Source organism: Mauremys mutica, chromosome 10 (genome assembly GCF_020497125.1).
Source record: "Mauremys mutica isolate MM-2020 ecotype Southern chromosome 10, ASM2049712v1, whole genome shotgun sequence".
Taxonomy (NCBI): Eukaryota; Metazoa; Chordata; order Testudines; family Geoemydidae; genus Mauremys; species Mauremys mutica.
The window spans coordinates 13,246,275-13,266,949 of NC_059081.1; the positions used below are offsets into that span (position 1 = coordinate 13,246,275).

The 20,675-nt window shown below is 40.6% G+C and overlaps 1 protein-coding gene across 10 annotated transcripts; it reads left to right on the forward strand.

Moving 5' to 3' along the window:
- Window positions 1-17: 17 nt before the first annotated feature.
- On the forward strand, window positions 18-20,593 carry CEP70 (centrosomal protein 70). Of its 10 annotated transcripts, none has more exons than XM_045032368.1 (19): window positions 26-165; window positions 1,039-1,116; window positions 3,506-3,643; window positions 3,937-4,026; window positions 4,391-4,490; window positions 4,648-4,771; window positions 5,204-5,384; window positions 5,845-6,014; window positions 7,215-7,274; window positions 8,132-8,231; window positions 8,586-8,674; window positions 9,255-9,329; window positions 10,927-11,029; window positions 13,690-13,860; window positions 14,864-15,010; window positions 15,533-15,701; window positions 17,821-17,935; window positions 19,067-19,146; window positions 20,402-20,593. In XM_045032368.1, the coding sequence occupies exons 4-19, from the start codon at window positions 3,982-3,984 to the stop codon at window positions 20,461-20,463; spliced, it is 1,791 nt and encodes a 596-aa protein (XP_044888303.1). In that variant the 5' UTR covers window positions 26-165; window positions 1,039-1,116; window positions 3,506-3,643; window positions 3,937-3,981; the 3' UTR covers window positions 20,464-20,593. The 10 variants fall into 10 exon arrangements, 8 of the variants coding, with proteins under 8 accessions (XP_044888307.1, XP_044888303.1, XP_044888299.1 ...); XM_045032369.1 differs by lacking the exon at window positions 26-165 and adding an exon at window positions 344-595; XM_045032364.1 differs by lacking the exon at window positions 3,506-3,643 and having other exon boundaries at window positions 27-165.
- The last annotated feature ends 82 nt before the right edge of the window (window positions 20,594-20,675 follow it).

Genomic DNA, 20,675 nt, shown 5'->3' on the forward strand with positions numbered 1-20,675 from the left:
GGCGGCTCGCTGCCCTACGGGCGGGGGAGGGGCGTTTCCCTCAGGCCGGCCCTCCCGCTCTGCTCCCGGGCAGGGGCCAATCGCCGCCCGCCTCCATCCTCCCTCTGCCCCGCCTCAGTAACGGCCGCGGAGCGTGCGGCGGGGCCGGTGGCGGAGCGAGCCCAGGTGGGGAGGGTCCGCGGCGGGGCGGGGCTGGCGGCTGGGGGGGGCGGAATGTGTCGGGGGAGCTGTGACCGTACGGGGAGCTACCCCCTCCCCCGCCGGGACAGGTACCGCCCCGCTCTGCCCGCCCCGCGGGTGTATTTTCCATCCTCGCTCGGCCTTGTGCAGCGCCGCCCGGCCTGACCCCTCCCTACCCCCACCGGCCCAGCCTCCTCCCCTATTGCTTGCGGCGTTGGGCCCAGCACCTGAGTGAGACGGGCCGGGGGAGGCAATATCGTCTGTCCCTTTCACCCAGAGAAGTTGACCCAGCCCAGGCATATCTCCCCCGCCTTATCTCGCTAGTGTCGTCCCTTGTAGAGCGCCCGCAGGTGCCTGGCCCTTGGTAGAAAGGGCTGGAGCGTGTGGGTGCTAGGCAGAGATCAAAGGAGAGCAGGTAGTACGTATGGCCAAGCTTGAGCATACAGCCTAGTAGTTTGACGGTTTTTGTTTGGTAAAGGAATAGGGATTTTTAGCCATCTGGCCTGGTAACACTGAGAGTAAAGAAGCAGGCATTGAACTAGCTGTCCTTGGCCAAAATACCCCATCCAGTGTTGTGTTGTATGCCAGCTGTCTGTCTTGAGGCTCCAGAGGCTGCTGTTATATGCGCATTGGTCTGTATACTGTCCTGAATTACATATAGTGGTATCTGTCTACAGTTAAAATGCTTTGGTATCTTTTGTGATGCAAAATCATGATGTCTGGGGCCAAACCTCTTCTGCATAATACCTATACATGCCATTGTTTGGCAATGAGAGGATTGTACAAAATATGTATTGCAGGGCACAACTCTGTTGTTTTCTGACTTTTGTTGTTTTCTCTCCTTTGGTACTTGAACAGCTTCAGATCACAGATCAGTCTGATATTTTAACAATCTGACAGTGAAAACCAACAACACAGAAGTACCTTATGACTGAGGTATCGTACTAATTAATCTGAACTGTATATTGCACCATATAACATATGTATTAAAAGCAGCAAAGAATCCTGTGGCACCTTATAGACTAACAGACGTTTTGCAGCATGAGTTTTCGTGGGTGAATACCCACTTCGTCGGATGCAAGTCATCTGACGAAGTGGGTATTCACCCACGAAAGCTCATGCTGCAAAACGTCTGTTAGTCTATAAGGTGCCACAGGATTCTTTGCTGCTTTTACAGAACCAGACTAACACGGCTACCCCTCTGATATATGTATTAAAGATTACCTGCTGGATGCTTCTTTATGTTAAAATTTCTGGAATTAGCAAATTGGCAGGCTATAATGGACAGTCCTGTCATAATTGGACCTGCAGTACCATTATAATTTTCCCTAGCCTTTCACCCTAAACAAAAAGTTAAAGTACATTGCAAACACAGCACATGATAAACCAAAAAGACTAATAATTTTCCAGTATGAACTGCTGCATGTTCATACACATCCATGTGGTATGGTAATTCATTAAAATCCTTCTGGGGGTATGTGTACACTGGGAAGTTGTCAACAGAACTTTTATCTTTCACAGGTTCTTAAAAAAGCCCCCCCCCCCCCCCCCCCCCCCCCCCCCCCCGCAAAAGACAAAAGGTTTCCCGATGCAAGTGGCAGTGTGATCACAGCTTTGTCGGCAGGAGCGCTTTCCTGCCAACAAAGCTAATGCCGTTTGTGGGGCTGGAAGTATTTTGTCTGCAAAAGTGCTGAAAAGGGCGTTTACAAACGCCTTGTTGCTAAAAGCTGCGTGGTGTAGACAAGCCCCGGGTGACTTGCAAGAGGGTTGAACGTTCACAATTGCCATTCACTTCAGTTCTGAAATCAGGCTCTGTCTGTATAAATACAGCTACTATGGTATTTTGTTGCAGTCTCTAGTTACCAAATGAAAATGTAGGCGATTATCACTATAGGAAGGAAGAGAGAAAGCAGTGAGTTTATAGAAATGCCCCTGGCCCACACTATTTGTAAGATTGCTTATAATTGCTGTTCTTACTTTGAAATTAAAAGAATTACACTAAAATCTGTTTTGAATGAATGATTCTGGTAAAGATTTTCAAGAATAGAGTCCAGATCTTCAAAGGCATTTAAGCTCCTAACTTCCATTGAAATCAATATCTAAATACCTTTGAGGATCTGAACTTCCACTGAAATCAATGGAAGTTAGGAGCCTAAATATCTTTGAGGATCTGGGTGTAGGTGCCTAAAGTTAGACTCCTAAAGCCATATTGAATTACCTAAATAAGTGGCCTAATTTTCAGAAGTGCTGAGCATTAGCATCCCCCACTGATTTCAGATTTTTAAGTTCTTGGCCTCTCATTAACAGTTATCTGTAAATTGAATTAAGAAAAATATGCCAGCTTCAAAATTATAGTTTTTAGTCCTCAGTGTGAGAAGTTTATAAAAACATGCGGCCTCATCCTGCAGTCCATTTTGATGTCAATAGGCATTTTGGCCTAAGTTTTCAAGAGTGAGTAATTATTTGGGTACCTCAGTTTTCTCTAAAAGAGCCTGATTTTCTGAGGTAGGGTACTCAGCCCTTTTTGACAATCAGAGCCCTTCTAAGCTGTCACCCCAAAACTGAGGTGCTCCAGATCACATACTCTCTTGGAAAATTTAGGCTTTTACATTCGGAAAGACTGGAGGATTGGGCTAATTGGCAGATAAGCACTTGCAACATTTCTGTGGGGTAGGGTGAATCTGCATGTGTAAAACATGAATTATAAAATCTGTCTAACCTAGTATTTTCACAAATTTCCTAAATGGAAAAAAGGTCACTGTGAATCAATGAAAGCAGCAAAGAATCCTGTGGCACCTTATAGACTAACTGACGTTTTGCAGCATGAGCTTTCGTGGGTGAATACCCACTTGCATCCGAAGAAGTGGGTATTCACCCACGAAAGCTCATGCTGCAAAACGTCAGTTAGTCTATAAAGTGCCAGAGGATTCTTTTCTGCTTTTACAGATCCAGACTAACACGGCTACCCCTCTGATACTTGTGAATCAATGGTATAACCATTATTACATCTTTGGAGCTCTTCTGCCTAGGTCTGTGTTTGGTTCATGCAGTGCTTTGTGTATGCCATATACAAGGCCTGTTAGTTTATATTTTTAGTTTATTTTAGTTTTCCCAGGAATGTATTAGTATTTATAACAAAAATTAAAAAATGGGTGAAAATTGGTGCCAAAAAATTACATCACAGCTTGCTGGGTAAATATCATGGTTAATATCAGGCAACGGGAGGATGGGAAAAAAACCAACAGATAGAGAAAAGTGGAAGAGGTGAAGTAGCCACCATCTCATACTGCTTCTTCCACCTCTTCTGCTTCTGGGCCCATTTTAGGAGGAGAGATGGTGGCTTGGTTACCAAGGCTGCCCAGGTTACTGAGCCACCGTATCTTTCCAGAGTGGGGAGCTGGGTCCAGGGAGTTCTGGCACTACTATTTTTTTAGGACTGGAGTGCTGATCTCTACTCTCACAAGTACTGGTATATTTTTTGTACGATTGCCTTTCTTTAATAGACAGCCTCACATTTACACGTAGACTAGTTTATTGTTAACATAAATGCATCTACTTAATATAATGTATTTTCTTAACATAATCAGTATTTTTGTGTACTTGAGGGGTCCAAAATTCAGGTGAATATTGGTAAAAAACACATAGGCTTTTGTAAAATCCTGGACGTTTTTGGTAAAAACTGAAAACAAAGGGCTTGACCATATAGCAAGGATTAGAGGGCATTCAGCATACAACTTTTACTTTGTTTGTGTTCAGGTCCCACAAAGTTGTGCATTGTCAAGTAATGCCCCAGCAGGCTCTATGCAGGTGACACCAGCACAAAAGTCCACTGAATCATGGTGTCAGGTAAGTCCTTTTTTTAAAAACAGTAGAATGTGTAAATTTGCAAAGCTTTTTCTCCCTTTGAAATGTGGATATAGATTGTTTGAGGAGTTAGCATGCAGTATTTAGTATATAGTTTGGTGTATTTTTCTTTGCTTCTTGCAGATCATCACTAAAGGTGAACTGAAAGCCTTTTAAACTGCCAGGAAAGAGCTTAAGTTCCAAGTTCCTTTTGTAACTGTGACATATTGTTGTATTTTGTTGGTTGGCATTAGAAGCAGCATTCCATTGCGCACACAACTAGAGGGAATAGTAGAATTATTGAATATTATTAGATAACTCTCCGAATTCAAAGTCTTATCTCTTCCACCTCTTCTCCCATCTGTAGCAGGAGCAAGCAGAATGGGAAAACGTAAACAAATTATTAGTGCGACATGGCTTAAAACCTGTGTGTCTTGCTAAACCAAGAAACAGCAGAAATCTGTCAGGTAATGAAGTGCTGTTCTCTAGCAACTCTTATTATTTAAAAATATTAAACTTAAGTTCACAAATCCTTTTCTGATATAACCTCTGCTTCCAAATGTTTATGGAGGTGCAAGTTGCCGCTCCTTTTATCACTGTTTTGTCTATCTTAAATGTCTACAGATACGATTGTTTTAGACAAGCACTCTTCACTGGGGATAAGACTTGCATTGAAAACACTGGTAGATGACACTGAACGTCAACAGAAAATGATGCATGGCCTTATAGAGGCTAATCGCCGGCTTAGGTAAGACTTACTGTCAGTGAAAAGGAGTTTTTCACAAATGTGAAATCGTGTTCTATATTTATGCAAGAGGCACACTTTCTTAAAAATTACCAAACCATTAGTTAAACTTTCCTTTTTCTGAGTGTTGGAGTTTTTATCCTCACTTAAGTCCAAATCCTTAGTTCTTTTGCACGGGATGTGGGATTTATGGGTCACGGGGGTACCTGGTTAGTTGCTTTGCCATTACAGCAGCTGCTTCTGTAGTCCCCGTACTCGGGGTTCTGGCCAATGACGCTGGCCTGCCTCACTACCCTACTTCCAGGGGCTGCTACTGAGAGTCCCCTTGTGCCATGTCTTTGGGGCCTATCCTCCATTATTGAAGTGAGTTTATTATACATGAAGGTAGGGCTCGCGCTCTTTCTCTCTCTCTCGATATATATATATTTAAATTAGGGATGATATATGCCAGGAGAGAGGTCGGGCATGTCGACAGGAACAACGAGCCAAAGAGTTGGAAAATGTTGTGGAGAACATCAAATCCAAAATTTGTCAGCTGGAAGATGAGTGTATAGCTAAAGTTTGCCAGCAACAGAATCAAGTGAAAGAACTTCAGAAAGATCAGCAAGCTTCACAGGTGCTCCGAACAATAACTATTTGGGGACTCAAACCACAAATGCTTTTGACTGATTTTAAAGGACTTTTGAAATATTTTCAGTGATCAAAATAACAGATGTGAGAGTGTATAACACTAGGAGTTTCAGGCTAGAAGGGACCACCAGATCATCTAGTCTGACCTCTTGTATATCACAGGCCACCAGTGCTTCCCAGCACCCTTGCACTAAACTCAACAGTCACTGTAAATTGTTATACTGTTTGTATTTCTGATTTTGAACCCCTACACAGTTCTTTGAAGAGTAAGGTTATAATAAAAAATAAAATTACCCCTTCCCCCACTTCTCCCACCTATTCACTAAATGTAGACAGTAAGAACTTAGATTTTGTGAAACCATTGTAGTTTGCCATACAATGGTGTATCTGATTTTACACACAATGTGCCATACTCCTTTTAGAATTTTCCTCTCCCCTATTTGCAGACAAAGTACCATCACCAAAATGAAAAGTTGCATGAACAGGAAGAGACTATTGCACGTTTGCAGAAGGAGCTCCATAAGGTTGGGATGGAAGAGCAGCAGCGTGTTGCCACACAGAACAAAATGTTCTGCCAGTTTTGCAAGCGAGCCCCAAAGTCTCTCTTGGATCAACAGTAAGCAACTTTTTACCACCATGTTCATAAGTGAGAGCCTGATAATATTCTATGTAAAATGAAGAAACAGTTTTTAAATAACTATTCATTATATTATTGGGTGGAAAGCATGGACATCTTAGAAGTGCCAGTTTAGGAATTACAGGTCCTTTTTACATATCTGTATAATAATAATTTTTTATGTATAATAAAACTGAGTTGGGTAAGTAATTTCATAGAGAAGAACAAGAATTACAATCCTTGTACGCTAGGTGGAAGTAAAGGGAAGGAAAGTGACATGCTTTCCATAATGAATAGAATTCTAAATGGAGACATGTAACGTATACCACTATATAGGTTGATCTCATTCCGTATTTCTAAAAATTGGGATTTAAGCTTTTTTTTTTTTGGTATTATTAAAGAGAGCAGCCTTTGCCGCCTATCGATAAGCATCCGAGGCAGTGTGTTTAGGCTGCTCCATATTCCAAGATTGATGTAGGGGTTTCCATCCCTCTCCCTCAACTTACAGTAGCATCTGTATATTGCTGATAAATTATAAGGTCACATAGACTGTTCCCTTCACAGAGGCTTACGTGAATGCCATACGAATTCAATTGGGAAGTTCTGTACCCCCTAGCTTTCTTGTTAATGTTGAATGAGTAGGGGCGAGGCAGTTCCTCAGGCTGACTATTTGTTGGGAGAATTGTTCAATAATTGTGCCTTGGTATTTCTTTTAGTAGATAAGACAGCCTCTCATCTCCACTTCATGTCTAGTTTCTTTTTAAATGAGTGTCCATAGGCTATCTGGCACTTGTGTGATCAGAATCCCTCCTATTAGGGTACTCGAGTCCTAGGATTTGAGGAACTTCATCAGGTTGTTAGCCCTGGTGGGGATCTATTTGCAATCTGATAGGTATGTGAGGTGCTCCTTACTGCCACAGATTTGGCTTTTAATCCTGCACAGCGAGCCAACCTTATTTGAATGGCTGCAAGTTTCAGCCTGGTACAAGGTTAGCACTTATGGTTTGCATAGCCTAGAAAGTTATGGCTATTTTGTGCTGCGTTCATTGAACTGATACAAGTGAGAAATGGCAGAGATAGGAACTTTGGGATATAAGCAATTATCGGTCACAATACTTTGATTATTGTATTTTAAAATTGCATAGACAACTGCTTGTGGAATATTTTTAAAGTTTAAAATAAATTTCTTTCCTCCTTCAGGTTTCTTAGTCTAATTGATTATTATGAATCTCAGATTAATCAAATGAAAAAGGAGCTAAGGTAGGATTAATCCGTTTAAATTCAACAGAGTTACTAATAAAGTTACATTACATACTTTTCCGGTTGAAGTCAATAGGAATTTTGCTCTGGACTTCAGTGGGAAGGCTCTAAGGGTCTCAGCATCCTTAGCTACTGCTGAAACCATAGGCGTTGAGGGAGCTCGGCACCTCCTGAGAGGCACTGAGCACCTTTCAGGGTTTGCCCCTAATTGAAAATTAAAGTGGTTAAATGATACATATTATGTATTCCAGAAATCACTAGCATGTTAGAAGCAGCAAGGGACTATAATGGCCTTCAGGTTTAGCTACTATGCCCTGATTCTGATCGGCATCCAAGGCAGAGGAAGAGTGAAAGGTACACCCCCAGCTTTGTTCATGGCATAATCTAGAGTGGGCCAAAGTTTGCTCCAGCTTTTGTATCTGGCTGCCCACAGTCAGGAGGCTGTTCTGCAGTCAGGAAGTGCAGAGCATATACATGCCCCAGCAGTGCTGCTTTTTCCTCTGGCCATTGCCCCTCTGCTAGGGTCCAGGAGATAAAACTCCCCTGGCATAGCAGTTCTATCTGGTAGTGCAAAGCAGCCAGCATGTAACTGACCCAATAATCTGAGATGATCTGCTTGGAAATTGAGCAGTGTAATCTGCTTGCATTGGGCTTCCCTCTAGTTAGTCCAGGGCATTTGATTCAGTAAATGAAATGCAGCCTGAGAGAAATTAAGAGGAGTGTGTGGTCTGAGAACGGAATGCTGTTCTGCTTTTCATTTTTCATTTGTGGTCACATCATTTAGTGTAACTTCTTTTGGCTAAGCAATTTATTCAGTAAGATGGAGTTTGTTTATTTTTCCCCTTCTCCACCCAAAGCAGATATAAAAAAGATACAGATCATGTACAAGGAGAAGGAAAAGGCAAAGAAGAATTCTTAAATCTAGATGCCACACCTAACTATAGAGCATTGCTTACGGTATGGAACTGCTAGATATTAATAAATGCACATCTAAAACCAATGATTACACATGGGGGGGATAAGTACTTGTTTTGTATTTATTTGATTTTATTCACTACTCCCACTCTTATTGTCTGGGATTGTATGCTCCTAGGAGGTAAGTTTGTTATTGTCTTAGGTGTTTGTTCGCATATAATCTAGCACAATGAGTTCTCTATCTTAACTAGGATCTCAGGTGCTATCATAATATACATATTACAATAATATCATGAGTTTACAGTTTTATAGATGTAAAAGTTCACAACCTGATTAGATGGCTTTGATTAAGTATTGATTTGAAAAAATAGAGAGATAATGCAGTCTTTCTTGCAGTCTTTCCAGAATCAGCTCATTGAGGCAAAGGCCAGGAATGAACAACTTATGTGTGAAAATACAGATCTCAAGAAAGATTTGGAAATAAGGTGAGTAGTGAAAATTTGCCTTTGGTAAAGACATTTCAACAAACTTTACAAGAAAAGAAACAAACACCATCATGATGCACCAGAAATTGTACAAATGCATCAAGAAACCTGCTATTAAAAACAATGCATTGAAGATGCTGCAGCAATAATTTGCTTTAAGGAGAACTATCAGTTAGCATCCTGTCCTCCCCTGTTGGTTACTTGCCCTTCACTTAGTGGTCAGAGGCAGAGGAAGTGCAGCCATTCACACATGTGGGAGCCTGAGACCCCCTTGATGAGCTGACTGCCATAAGCAGTTTGTAAGAATAGGATCTCTACACTAATACCATTGTTACTGTTAAGGCATACTCTGCACTAGAAGAGGTTTGCTGATGTAGCTAATACCAGCCAAAACACTTTTAAACCAGCAAATCCCCCAAAACCCTGTCTAAACTGTCTTCTTGTGGATACAGAAATACTGCAAAATGACTCATACTCCCAATAGGTATTGCTATACTAGCAAGCGTTTCTGGTGTAGCCCTGGCTTACAGTTAGATACCAATAAAGTATGATGTATAATAAAATATTTTCTTTCCAACAGACCAACTGCACAGGAATTAAAACTTTGCAAGCAGCAAGTGAAGAAATTGGAGAAAATGCTAAAGAAAAATATCAAGTAAGTATATTTAACTTTTCAACGTAGTGTAAACTTTCACTATCATCTCAGGTGTTTTAAAAGTGAAGGTGTTCTACAATTTATATGCTGGCTCATGAACCTGTTCCATGGTGTCATTCATGAGACCGTGGTTTATGACCAATATTTTGCTGTACATATGGAGAAAGCGGGTACATCTCTGAAATGATGGGATGACATCCAAAGAAGAGAGCTGACAATTCAGCTCTGGGCCCCATCTACCGTAGGTTTAAAACAATGTTGTTTCAATTGGTTTTGAACACAGTTTCAGACAACCATGAGAAAGGGGGCAAACCATTTTGGTGTTTTTGGGAAGTTTACAAACTGTTCCAGCTATCTAGGCTAGAGTACTATTTCTAACCCAGTTAGGTCACATCCACACTGGTTGAATAAGCTGTTAAATACAGTTTTTGTTGCAACCTTGTTAAGCAAGCGTTTTAAAAGTTAGAAACCTAGCGTAGCTGGAAGAGGGATTTATCTGTAGCATCATTTGACCAGATGTTTTCTCAAAAAGTAATCCTGTTTTTGCACGCGCGCGTCTGTGTATATGTGGAGTGTCATCTGCGTGCCTAGTTGTACAGAACTTGAAAGACACACAGCTTTTACACAAAACTTCAGGATGTGAACTTCCAGAGATATGCAACATTTTCTCATCTGTTAATTTTAATATATAATGTGGGTGGTGGATTTATACTGATAGGCTTCTCAGAATAAGTGCATCTTGAGAAGAGCTTGTTTGCCTCACACAGTAAGATAAGGAAGGTGTTCAAGAGGCAGTGTGTAAGGAAGGCACTCTAATACTATGTCAAAGAGTGCCATAAAAATGTTCAAGTGCCTATAAAAACTGAAGACCAAATTCTGTGGTCCATACACAAGTAAAATTCTCATTAATTTCAATTCATTGACCACTGTAAGAGTTGCAAGAATTTTTCCATTAAAGGTGCGGACAGCTTGCAAAGAGCCGGTGTGCACGTGAGTTTAAAAAGGGATGACAATGGAGATGTAGACTGGAATAGAATTGTGTAGTACCTTAAGGTTAAGAGCAAAAACTTCTGAGGCTAGATTATGATACTCGAGTTGAGTAGTGTCTTACTCCTCAAATAATTGATGTCAGTGGGATTTATTGTATAGTCAGATACTGCTCAACATAATGAGCGTAACACGGTCTAGCCCTTGCTAATCCATGCTAAACATAGTTTAAATCTGGTGGTTGCTAGGACAGTTTCATCCTTGGGTACCCTTCTGTTGAATAATACTGCGCACATTGACCTTGCACCATCTAATCACAACTGGGGAATAGCGTGTTAGTGAGTTCAGTGTTAGCTTTTACCTTTGAATTTTCATATGTTTAGTGTTTAGGGCACAACTTTTAATTTTAAAACTTTCTGTTTAAGATCTGATTTCAATAATATGATGTAAATGAAAAAAGTGCACACAAAGCTGTGTGTAAATATAATAAGACTAAAAAAGATGGAGATTTTAGCTGTAAGTGCCAGTGTATTTTTCCTCTACTCAGGTTGAAACTAAATGCTGCTATTGAGAGACCTTGTGTGAAATACTATATTTGTTTTGCATGTAGATCATATGGGATTATTAGGGAAGAAAAGATAAAAGAAAACAATGAATCTCGGAGTATGGCAGGAGAAGATCAGCTACAAGCAGGTTGCAGGAGATACTTACAGGTATAGATACACGTTTCAAATGGATTGTTTTCAATTATAGCTAACTGTTCTATAATAAAACATAAAAGACTAATCTCATATAACTATTTAAACTTAAGCATGTGGTGTTGTGATTCAGAGTTTTCATATGTAGTCCCATGCCTCATAGTGTCTAATAGTCAGCATTTTTGCACTAAGGATAAGGCCATTTGGCATGAACCTATTATAGTGTATGTTACCACATCCTATTGCAAGGATGCAGAGAGAATGGATTGACAAAGAACAGAAGTGACAGTGCCTGAAACGCTTTCCAGGACAGAAGACCTGCTCAATGCCCTTTGCAATACTTATGCTCCCTGTTAACGGCTTAAGAGGTGTGAAGGGACTGAAGTCATTCCTCTGTACTGTGGGGAAACTTCTCCCTGCAAAAAAATATAGTGGGTTAGCTAAATGTGAACTCAAGGGTAACACTGTCATGAAGGACAAATGTTACTGTGACATGCAAGGTGAGGTATGTTTACATTTTTGTATTTATTATTTGTATTATGGTAGTGTCTTGGATCCTGAGTCATGGACCAGGACCCATTGCGCTAGGCCAGTGGTGGGCAGCCTGCGGCCCATCAGAGTAATCCGCTGGCGGGCTGCAAGACAGTGTTTATGTTGACGTGCTGGCCACCACTTCCCGCAGCTCCAAGTGGCCGGGAACGGTGAACCATGGCCACTGGGAGCTGTGGGCGGTCATGCCTGTGGACGGTCAATGTAAACACTGTCTCGCATCCCACCAGCGGATTATCTTGATGGTCCACAGGTTGCCCACCATTGCACTAGGCCTGTGCAAACACAGAACAAATAAATAGTTCCTGCCCCAAAGAATTTATAATCTAAGTAAGCATTCTGACTTTTTCCCCTCTCCCCATCCTGACAAGGAAGTGCCAGCACCGGGCTCCTTTCACAGGTTTAGCGCCTGCTGTTTTGCCTGCTGCTTGGCACAAGTGGGAGACAAAAAGAAGCATCTTAGCAGTTTTTCAGATTTTTCAAGCCCTTTACAAGTGAAGTTCCGTTTGAACGCATGAAAATTGCTCTGATAGAAAATTGTGAAAGGTCTAAGATGGTACCACCATCTATGGCTTCTGTAACTTCCAGAGAAGTACACTTCGTACCATCTACACACCCACTCATCCAGTGGCTGTCAATCAAATGCTGCAAATGTTTCTGAATAACTCAAATAGTGATTGTGTAGCTACTGTAAAGAAGGGAATTATCAGACACATAGATGAACATGGTATGTTGGGGAAGACACAACATGGCCTTTTTTTTTTTTTTTTTTTTTTTAAAGGAGCATCATTCCTCACCAATCTATTAGAATTCTTTGAGGGGATCAGTGAGGATTTGGATAAGGGTGATCCAGTTGAGATAGTATACTTGGACTTTCAGAAAGCCTTTGACAAGGTCCCATCTCAAAGGCTCTTAAGCAAAGTAAGCAGTCATGGGATAAGAGGGAAGGTCCTCATAGATCAATAACTGGTTAAAATATAGGAAACAAGGGTAGGAATAAATAGTCAGTTTTCACAGTAGAAAGAGGTCAATAGTGGGGTCCCCCAAGTATCTGTACTGGGACCAGTGCTGTTCAAAATATTCATACATGGTCTGGAAAAGGGCATAAAAAGTGAGGTGGCAAAGTTTGCAGACAAAACTATCTTGAGTAATTTTGTAAAGTCCAAAGCTGACTGTGAAGAAGAGTTGCAAGGTTGACGCACGGTCAACCTATGGGACTTTTGCCAGCGGATGTTGTAAAGGCGAAAAGTATAACTGGGTTAAAAAAACAATTAGATAAATTCATAGAGGATAGGTCCGTCAATGGCTGTTACCCATGATGGTCAGGGATGCAGCCCCATGCTCTGTGTCCCCCTAAACCACTGACTGCCAGAAACTGTTGGGACAATGGGATGGATCACTGATAATTGCCCTGTTCTGTTCATTCCCTCTGAAGCATTGGGCACCAACCACTGTTGGAAGACAAGATACTGGGGTAGATGGACCATTGATCTGACCCAGTATGGCCATTCTTATGTAGCATGCCATCATCTGGTCATGCCCAAGGCAAGCAGTAATGCTCTAGAGCTAATGTGTTTGCCATTAGCTGGCAATATTGCTATTACTGCTCCCTTTTTCTTACCCAAGCCTGCTTGGCAGTCATTACTCGATAAACCTCACTGTTCTGTACCAGTTACCTATCTTTACCTACTCCCCCATTTGTCTGGATTAGTGAGGTTCTTCTGTTCATTTGAACAAACATAAAATGCTGCATGTAAGTGCCATGAAAACAATTTCTAAAGGAAACAGGTGGTTTCTTGCTGAGTGAGACTCTGTCCTTTTGTGTACACCTGTTTTGAGGGCCTGCAAAATAACTTTTTGAAGCTAGTCTTGTAAGATTTTCTCTAGTTCTCTCTTGAAGTGTGCACACCTTTTTACTGTTAGTAAACGTTTTAGTAAGTGGCTTGTAAATGGTGATGTGACTGACTAGATCTTTCTTTGAATCAGTTACATAGATTAGTGTTGACGTATACAGATACACATTCACACTGGACAGTAGTAACTATTGAAACGATGATATTTCCTAGGCTAAATAACAGCATCGTGTTAATTATTTGAGCAATAAAAACATTTCTTTGGTGTTAAAGGTACTGTCCAAGATTGATTCTGTTATAAGTAGTCCAAGAGCTCCTCTGGTAATATATAAACGGAGTAAAGGGCCTGTCCAAAATTACATGAAAGAGAATGGACAAGAATGTGGTTTTGAACACCTTCCTCCTACAGTGGAAATGTGGGCAGACCAGCTAATGTCCCTAAAGGTAATCAATTATTGTACTTAGCTTTGCATTCCTTAACTGGTGACCATCTCTTTCTTTCCATGTTCTACGTTAGCATGTGTAGCTTCCAAATCTATTATGGCTTAATTTAATTTTTAAAAAAATTCTTACGTTATTATTCCAGTCACTTCATTCACATACCCTTTTAAATGTAGTATCCTGGATACAGAGAAGTGATTTTTGTTGAAAAAATGGAAATTTGGTGACACTGAACCACTTTGGAAATTCATGTCTTTTGCCGGATGGTTCATGGAAAACCTCTTTTCCCAAAACAATTTAAAATCAAAATATTTTGTTTAATTTCAAAAGTGTTTCAATTCTTCAGTTTGTAACAACTTTTTGTTCTAAAATTTCCTATAATTTTATTTTTAAAAAATCATTTGTGAAAAGATGGTCAAAATTGAAACAGATTTTAATTTTACCTGAAACTATTTTTTTAAAACTTTCTGAAGTTGCCAATGAATTGAAAAATCAATTTTTTACTAAGCTATAATCCTGGATAGGTCCTGTGGTATGGAAAAGGATTAAATATCTTCCTCCACTCAAATGTTTTATCCTACAACACATTTGGATTACTCTTAAGAGTCCCTGAAAAAAAATCATAGAATTTATATTCTGTGTATTTTATGTTCTAGTGTTCTATCTTTTCCTTCTTACCAGACTGTTGACTTTTTGGTGTAAATAAAGATGTTATGTTTTAAGCCAGTTCCACTGTAACAAACTGCTAGGATCTGTTAACAAAATTATACTAACTACACTTTAAAAAAAAAAATCACACATGCACATAGAACAGTGATGTTCTACTTGGGCCTGAGAATAAACAAAGAGCTTCTGTTTACTGGTTTCATGGAAACTAAATCCAGATTATGCATCTTGCACTAAGTCAGTTTGCCTAATTCTTATTTTATAAAATTATTAATTGCCTGGTATTGTACTTTATTAAGAGTTGTGCCTTATTTAACAGTAACATTATTTGTTGTTAAAGGACTTGCATAGATCCCTGAGAAAGCTATCACTGGAGTTGGTGCCCTGGCACACTGTAGACACACCTAACATCACTGAATGCGTTCGAGTTGAAGATCTACAGTTCATAGTAGATACAATCTTGGAAGAAGTAGAAAATAAGGAAGAGGTAAGTTTTCAGAAGTTTAATGTTTTCCATATCAAAAGCTACTCTGAAATTCCTGTTTGTATTCCTTGTATATTGAGCAGAGTTGTTCATTTGAAAGCCTGTACAAGGTTTCGGAGCAAGATGGATGAAAATAAATATTATGGCAAACTATTAATATAGTTTAATCCCAGGTGTAACTCTGTTTAAATCAAAGGAGTCAGACAAGGGATGGATTTGGCTTAAGACGTGTAATCATCATTTCAGCTCTTATCTTATTTTGTCTATTTCTAAATCAGCAAAGAGAATCCTTAAATATATTCCCCAAACCATTAAAAAGTGAGGTTACCCTCATATGAAAAGAACATTGGTGGACATTTCTGGCTAAAAACTTTTAAAGTATGTCTTTTGTCTGAATAAATTCATTCCTAATGTTCTTTTAATAAGAGAAGTCTATTTTTCTTCAAAGCCTAGTTTAAATATGTTCCATGGCTTAAAGGGTATTGCTAACTTTTTCTACCAAGTTATTTTTTGTGCTTGTTACAGAACGGCCAGATGCCTTCGTTACAAACATTGTACGCAATTGTGTCTCACTTCCAAAAGTTGTTTGATGTGAGTTCTCTGAATGGAGTTTATCCGCGAATGAATGAAGTTTACACAAAGCTTGGAGAAATGACCAATGCTATGAGAAACCTCCACGAGCTCTTAGAACTAGGTAAGGACTTACTGCCTTTCACTTGTCACTTTACAAGTAACTAAAAGTTGGTTGAGAAGAAGTTAGTCTTGACACAGAGAAGAGGATGCACTAGCTGTGTTGTGAAATGAGTAGTCCATCAGTCACAAGGGTTTGTGAGAAGAAAAATAAAAAGATGGCAGGGTCACCACCCTTTAGTTTGAAGAGGGGAAGCTCATCTGTTACGGATCGACAGGATCGGTGCTATGCCACAGCTTAACAACAGTCTCTTTTGGAGGAACCCTTCAGTGTGCCAGACCCCCAAGGAGTCCCATTCTTCCTTCCGGGTGAGCACCACGGCCTCCTAGACTCAATGCTCTGGGTTCAAGCTCACCATGAGCTCTGCCCAGCAAGTCCAATTGAAATAGGCTCCCTGTAGAGACTTGTACAGAGACTAATGCTCCTCAGCAAGTATTTACAGTGATACCCACGCAGCTTTTCAAAACAGTAGGATTTATTAGTCAACTGGAACACAGCATGGAAAGTCGTTAGGTTAACAAAGGTTAAAGCATAGTCAATTCTGGTCAAGCCAGAGCAAACCAACAGTTAAGTTGTAGCAGGTTCCATCTTAGGTCCTGTCTCTCTCTGACCTCTTTAGTTAGCGCTGGGAGAGAGCAGCCAGCCTCTTCCAGAACCAGAAGTCTGCAGTTACCCTTTGCTGGTCACATCCTAGTCCTTTGTTCTTGAGCTGAAGTCTCTCCTTGGTTTCTCTGCCGAGTGTGTCAGTTCACAAGTCAGTGGTGCTTGCATTGTCTCTGAATCCCATGTTGATCTGGGTTGATTTCAACCACTTCCTAATAACTTTTCATTCTACACAGACAGTGAGGTGAGACACACACCTGTGCTGGAGCAATGTTAACCTCCACTGGAGAACAATGCAAAGTATAGAAGGAAACTGAGGGACACATAGGATTTGAAAAACTTACAGAAAATTCCCACTTTGTCACACCACCATCTGTGTGATTGTTGTTTGACCTGCAGCATTCTGTGACTGGGAAGAGGTGGTGATTGAATAATGAAGGGAAGCAAAGTGAGGAAGCTTCTGTTTTTTTCAAAATATTTAATTAAAAAACCACTAACATCTTAGATTAAATCTATCTATTGACCCTCTGATTGTTTTACTTGTACATTATACTCTATCTACCTGAAGGGTGAGAGTTTTACAAAAGTCAATTTTTGTCTGCATTTGGAGATCTTCTAGCATGTATTGTTACTACAACTTAAATAACTGAATCTGTCCTCTTAACAGCCATTCTCATGCTGTCGTAGACATCTTTTATGACTCTCCTCAGTGACTTTGCTTTTCCATGCCCAATTTTCAGTTTTTTTTCCATAGCTTGCTTAATTTTTTTCTCCCTTGTACTATTTTTTTTTTAACAAATAATTAGAATGTCAAAAATGGATCCGTAGAACTCAAGAGCACCTACTCAGTTACTCCCAGAAGCAAATAACTACCTTGCTTACTGGGTTTTGTGTGATCATGGACTAGCTGCTGCAAGACTCTTTCCCACCACACTTCCTGTTTGACTTACCAGTATGGACTAGCTGTTTGGCTGTTTTGGGGGTGTATATGTAGATCAGCCATTATATTGGGGAATGAGGGTCAGTTGTGTAGCCTGTTTTTTAGAGGCAAAATGGATGGTTGTGGTCATTGCCTCTAGCAATTCTGGGTAGCTTTGGAGGTTGTATTCTTTCATAATAAATACATAGAAGGGAGGACCTTGGCTGACTGAAGGAATTAATGTTACTCGGAAAAATGGAGCTTTCTTCTGGCAGATCCTTCCAGTTAGATTTAATAGTTCAGCACACTTTAGACCCAATGTGATTTCAACTGAATTTGAAACCCTTGCAACAGAAGTGCTTTTTGAGCCATTAAGAGATTCCTCACTCTAAAACAGCCATACTGATCATGTTTTCAGCTAATAAAGGGAAGAGTTACAAGTTCTACAGCTGGTGTATCCTGTGAATACTAAAACATGTGGTGTATTTAGAAAGAGATGTGAAAAGCTTAGTAAAAGCAGGGATACTAGAATTGTTTTGTGCATGGAATATTTCCATGTTGTTGCTATTTTGGAAGCTATGACACGTTTGTTCTTTCCAGATCATTCAGCCCCACCTGCTGTACTGGTGAACACTGTTGGAAAGCTGTGTAAGGTAATTAATGAAAATGTGACTGGACAGGTAGAGCAGCTGCTGGGGACCCAAGACATCCAAAGGTATTTTGGCTTCCTTAACAGGTGTAATAACACGATTCAGTTATGAGAACTGGTTAGGATTACTCTAACTTTCAGCATCACCATTTTTAACTCTTACACAAATGGACTGGAGAACTTGCCTCAGGAAAATGTTTCCAGGATGCACTGGGAGGGAAAAAAACCCTAAAAATTAAGGCTAAAGTCAAGAGCTAAAGTTTCTATATTTTACTTGAGACTATAGTCAGTTTAAACCAATATCCTATTAAAGTTGTGTATTTTACGAGACAAAAAAAAACAATAGTTCTTCCCACCACCCACATGCAATATTTATTACAGCTGAAACATCTTAATGGGATACTCATGGGGAAACTGGTTGGTTGATTTCATTGAATTGATCAGGCCTTGAGCTCCCTGTAAATATTTTTTAAAATTGCTTTTCTGATTCATAACATCTTCACTTGTGAAAAATGTGCATAGCTTTAGGGCTTATCTGTGTTTGAACCCCCAGTAGGAAAGAACGTGATGGGAGGCAGCTGCAGGTAGATAATGGTACATGAGGCCTTCCTCTTCACCCCAGGACATCTAGTGAAAATTAAAGGGATCCTTTCACTCAGGGTACAAGCAGCCTGTGAAACTCACTGGCTCAAGATATAAATGGGAGAAGAGTTTAAACAGGACATTTATATAGATAATGAGAACAGCCAGTCTCAATAATGGTCCTCTACTGCAAGATTTCTTGCACCTTCCTCCGAAATAGCTGGTACTAGCCCTTATCAGACAATATACTGGATTACATATACAGACCACTGCTCCAATCCAATCTTGTAAAGCAGGGGCAGGGAAACCTCTTTTCCTATCAGGAGCCACTGACCCACAGAGCCCTGTGGCTTTCCCTGCAGCAGGGTGACCCAGTACTTGCAGCTCCAGCCCTGCAGGGGGGCGCCTGGCCCTGGTGCAGAGACTTGCTGCAGACCACATGAAATGAAGCAGAAGGCTGCAGGTTCCCCACCCCTGTTGTAAAGAACAAAGCCATGTCATTTACAGAAACTTCTGCCTTGGTTATGGCAAAACATAATAAGTTTGCACAGTTCCTTTGTGTAAGTCATTTGTGCAGGACCAGAACTGTAAAAAATTACAATTGACTCATTTCAGTATTATCAACAAACTGGAAGAACATGAAGACTTCTTTCCAGTATTTCAAGCACTCATTCAAGATTTACTGTGTGTTTTAGGTAAGTCAGTTTTACAAGATGGTTTCAGCCAGAATTTTCCACCTTCAGTGGAAACATCAATGTGTTGTATGTGTACAGAGTCATGGTGTTCCTAGGCCTTAATTCCAAAGTCAGGGAGTGGGGCCAGTGACTGAACATCTGCCTCCACTTCTCTTCCCTCCCATTGTTACTAGCATGCCAGGTATTGCTTGTTGCAGGGCACTGGGATGGGGAAGCAGGGGAGCTTCAGAGCAGGTGGGGTAGAACAAATTGATCCTGGATCTTAAGTATGAGGTTTGCAGTGAAGATGTGCAGTGCACAGAGCCAGAGTTAACATGGGAGCTAAGGGAAATACAACAGCCTCACACCACCCAGCTGGCCCAAGTTTAGAGGTGCTTTCATCCCAGGCTAGCTGGAGCTGTGGGCTGCATTTAACCCACCCATGCTGCAGTGAGGAAAGACTAAGCTGCTCACATGCTGATAAGCACATGAGGGGACTTGAGGACTCAAAGAATCAGGGGATATGGCCTTAGAAGTCATAATGACTGTCCTCACTGGTACTGCACTTGCTCACCTATGTCACTGACTCTGGGTGACCCTTCCCAACCCATCTTGGATCATGTGTTCCTGGGTGAGAACTGCTGTTAAAGTATATAGTGAGTCATGCAGAAGAGATCTGTTTGTCACTTAGCTAAATTCTTCACCCACCTGCAGTTAATGCTGCACATGTGTGGAACTGTTGCCTCATTTCTGGTTGAAGAGTTTGGATGAAAAATGTCTAGATTCTTGCTAGTTATGTAAATAAGGGCTGGGAGCTGCACACTGCAAATGGCTACATGGTGCATTTCTACTTGTTTTTAGAGGGTCCTAGCCAGTTTGAAATTTTTTTGTTACATCTAGTATGATTAAACTTTTCTTTAAGATTGTTTATGCACAGTAGGAGTCAGTTTGAGGGTATACACCCTTCCCCAGGCCTTGCAGCAGGAAATTTACTAGTAATAGCAGTAGCACTGCAGAAATGGATTGGGCAACAAGCAGCAGCTGGATGCACGGAAAAAGTGGGCCTGACTGACAACTTCAGGAGTAGAGGGGATGGGTTTGCAGGAGCAGCCTAAAGCCCTTGTTTATAGACTTGCATTGAAGGTCCTTGACTTGCCAGCCCCTCACCAGAGAGAACTTAAGTTTTAGATTAAAACCATAAAGGGTTTATTTTCTCTAATAGGACATTGATATGGCCTACAAGTGTGTCATTCCTGTGCTTTTAACTTGTTTTCAGAGATCAGTAATCTGGATGACATTGTACCTGCTGTGCACAGTCTGAAATTGCTAGCTCAATGAAGATTTTAAATGTGTAAAAAACTCAGCTGTAAGTAGGACTAACTTAATATATTTACAGCTACCTCCAGCCTATTTGATTTTGTACAGTTTTATAATGTTTTGATTAAAATAAAAGTTGAGTAAAAACTTATTACTACTGCACTCTTATTAGACCATGACCAGGTTAGGGAAGAGATCATGGACTTGAAAGCATAAATATAGTCGGAAAAAAG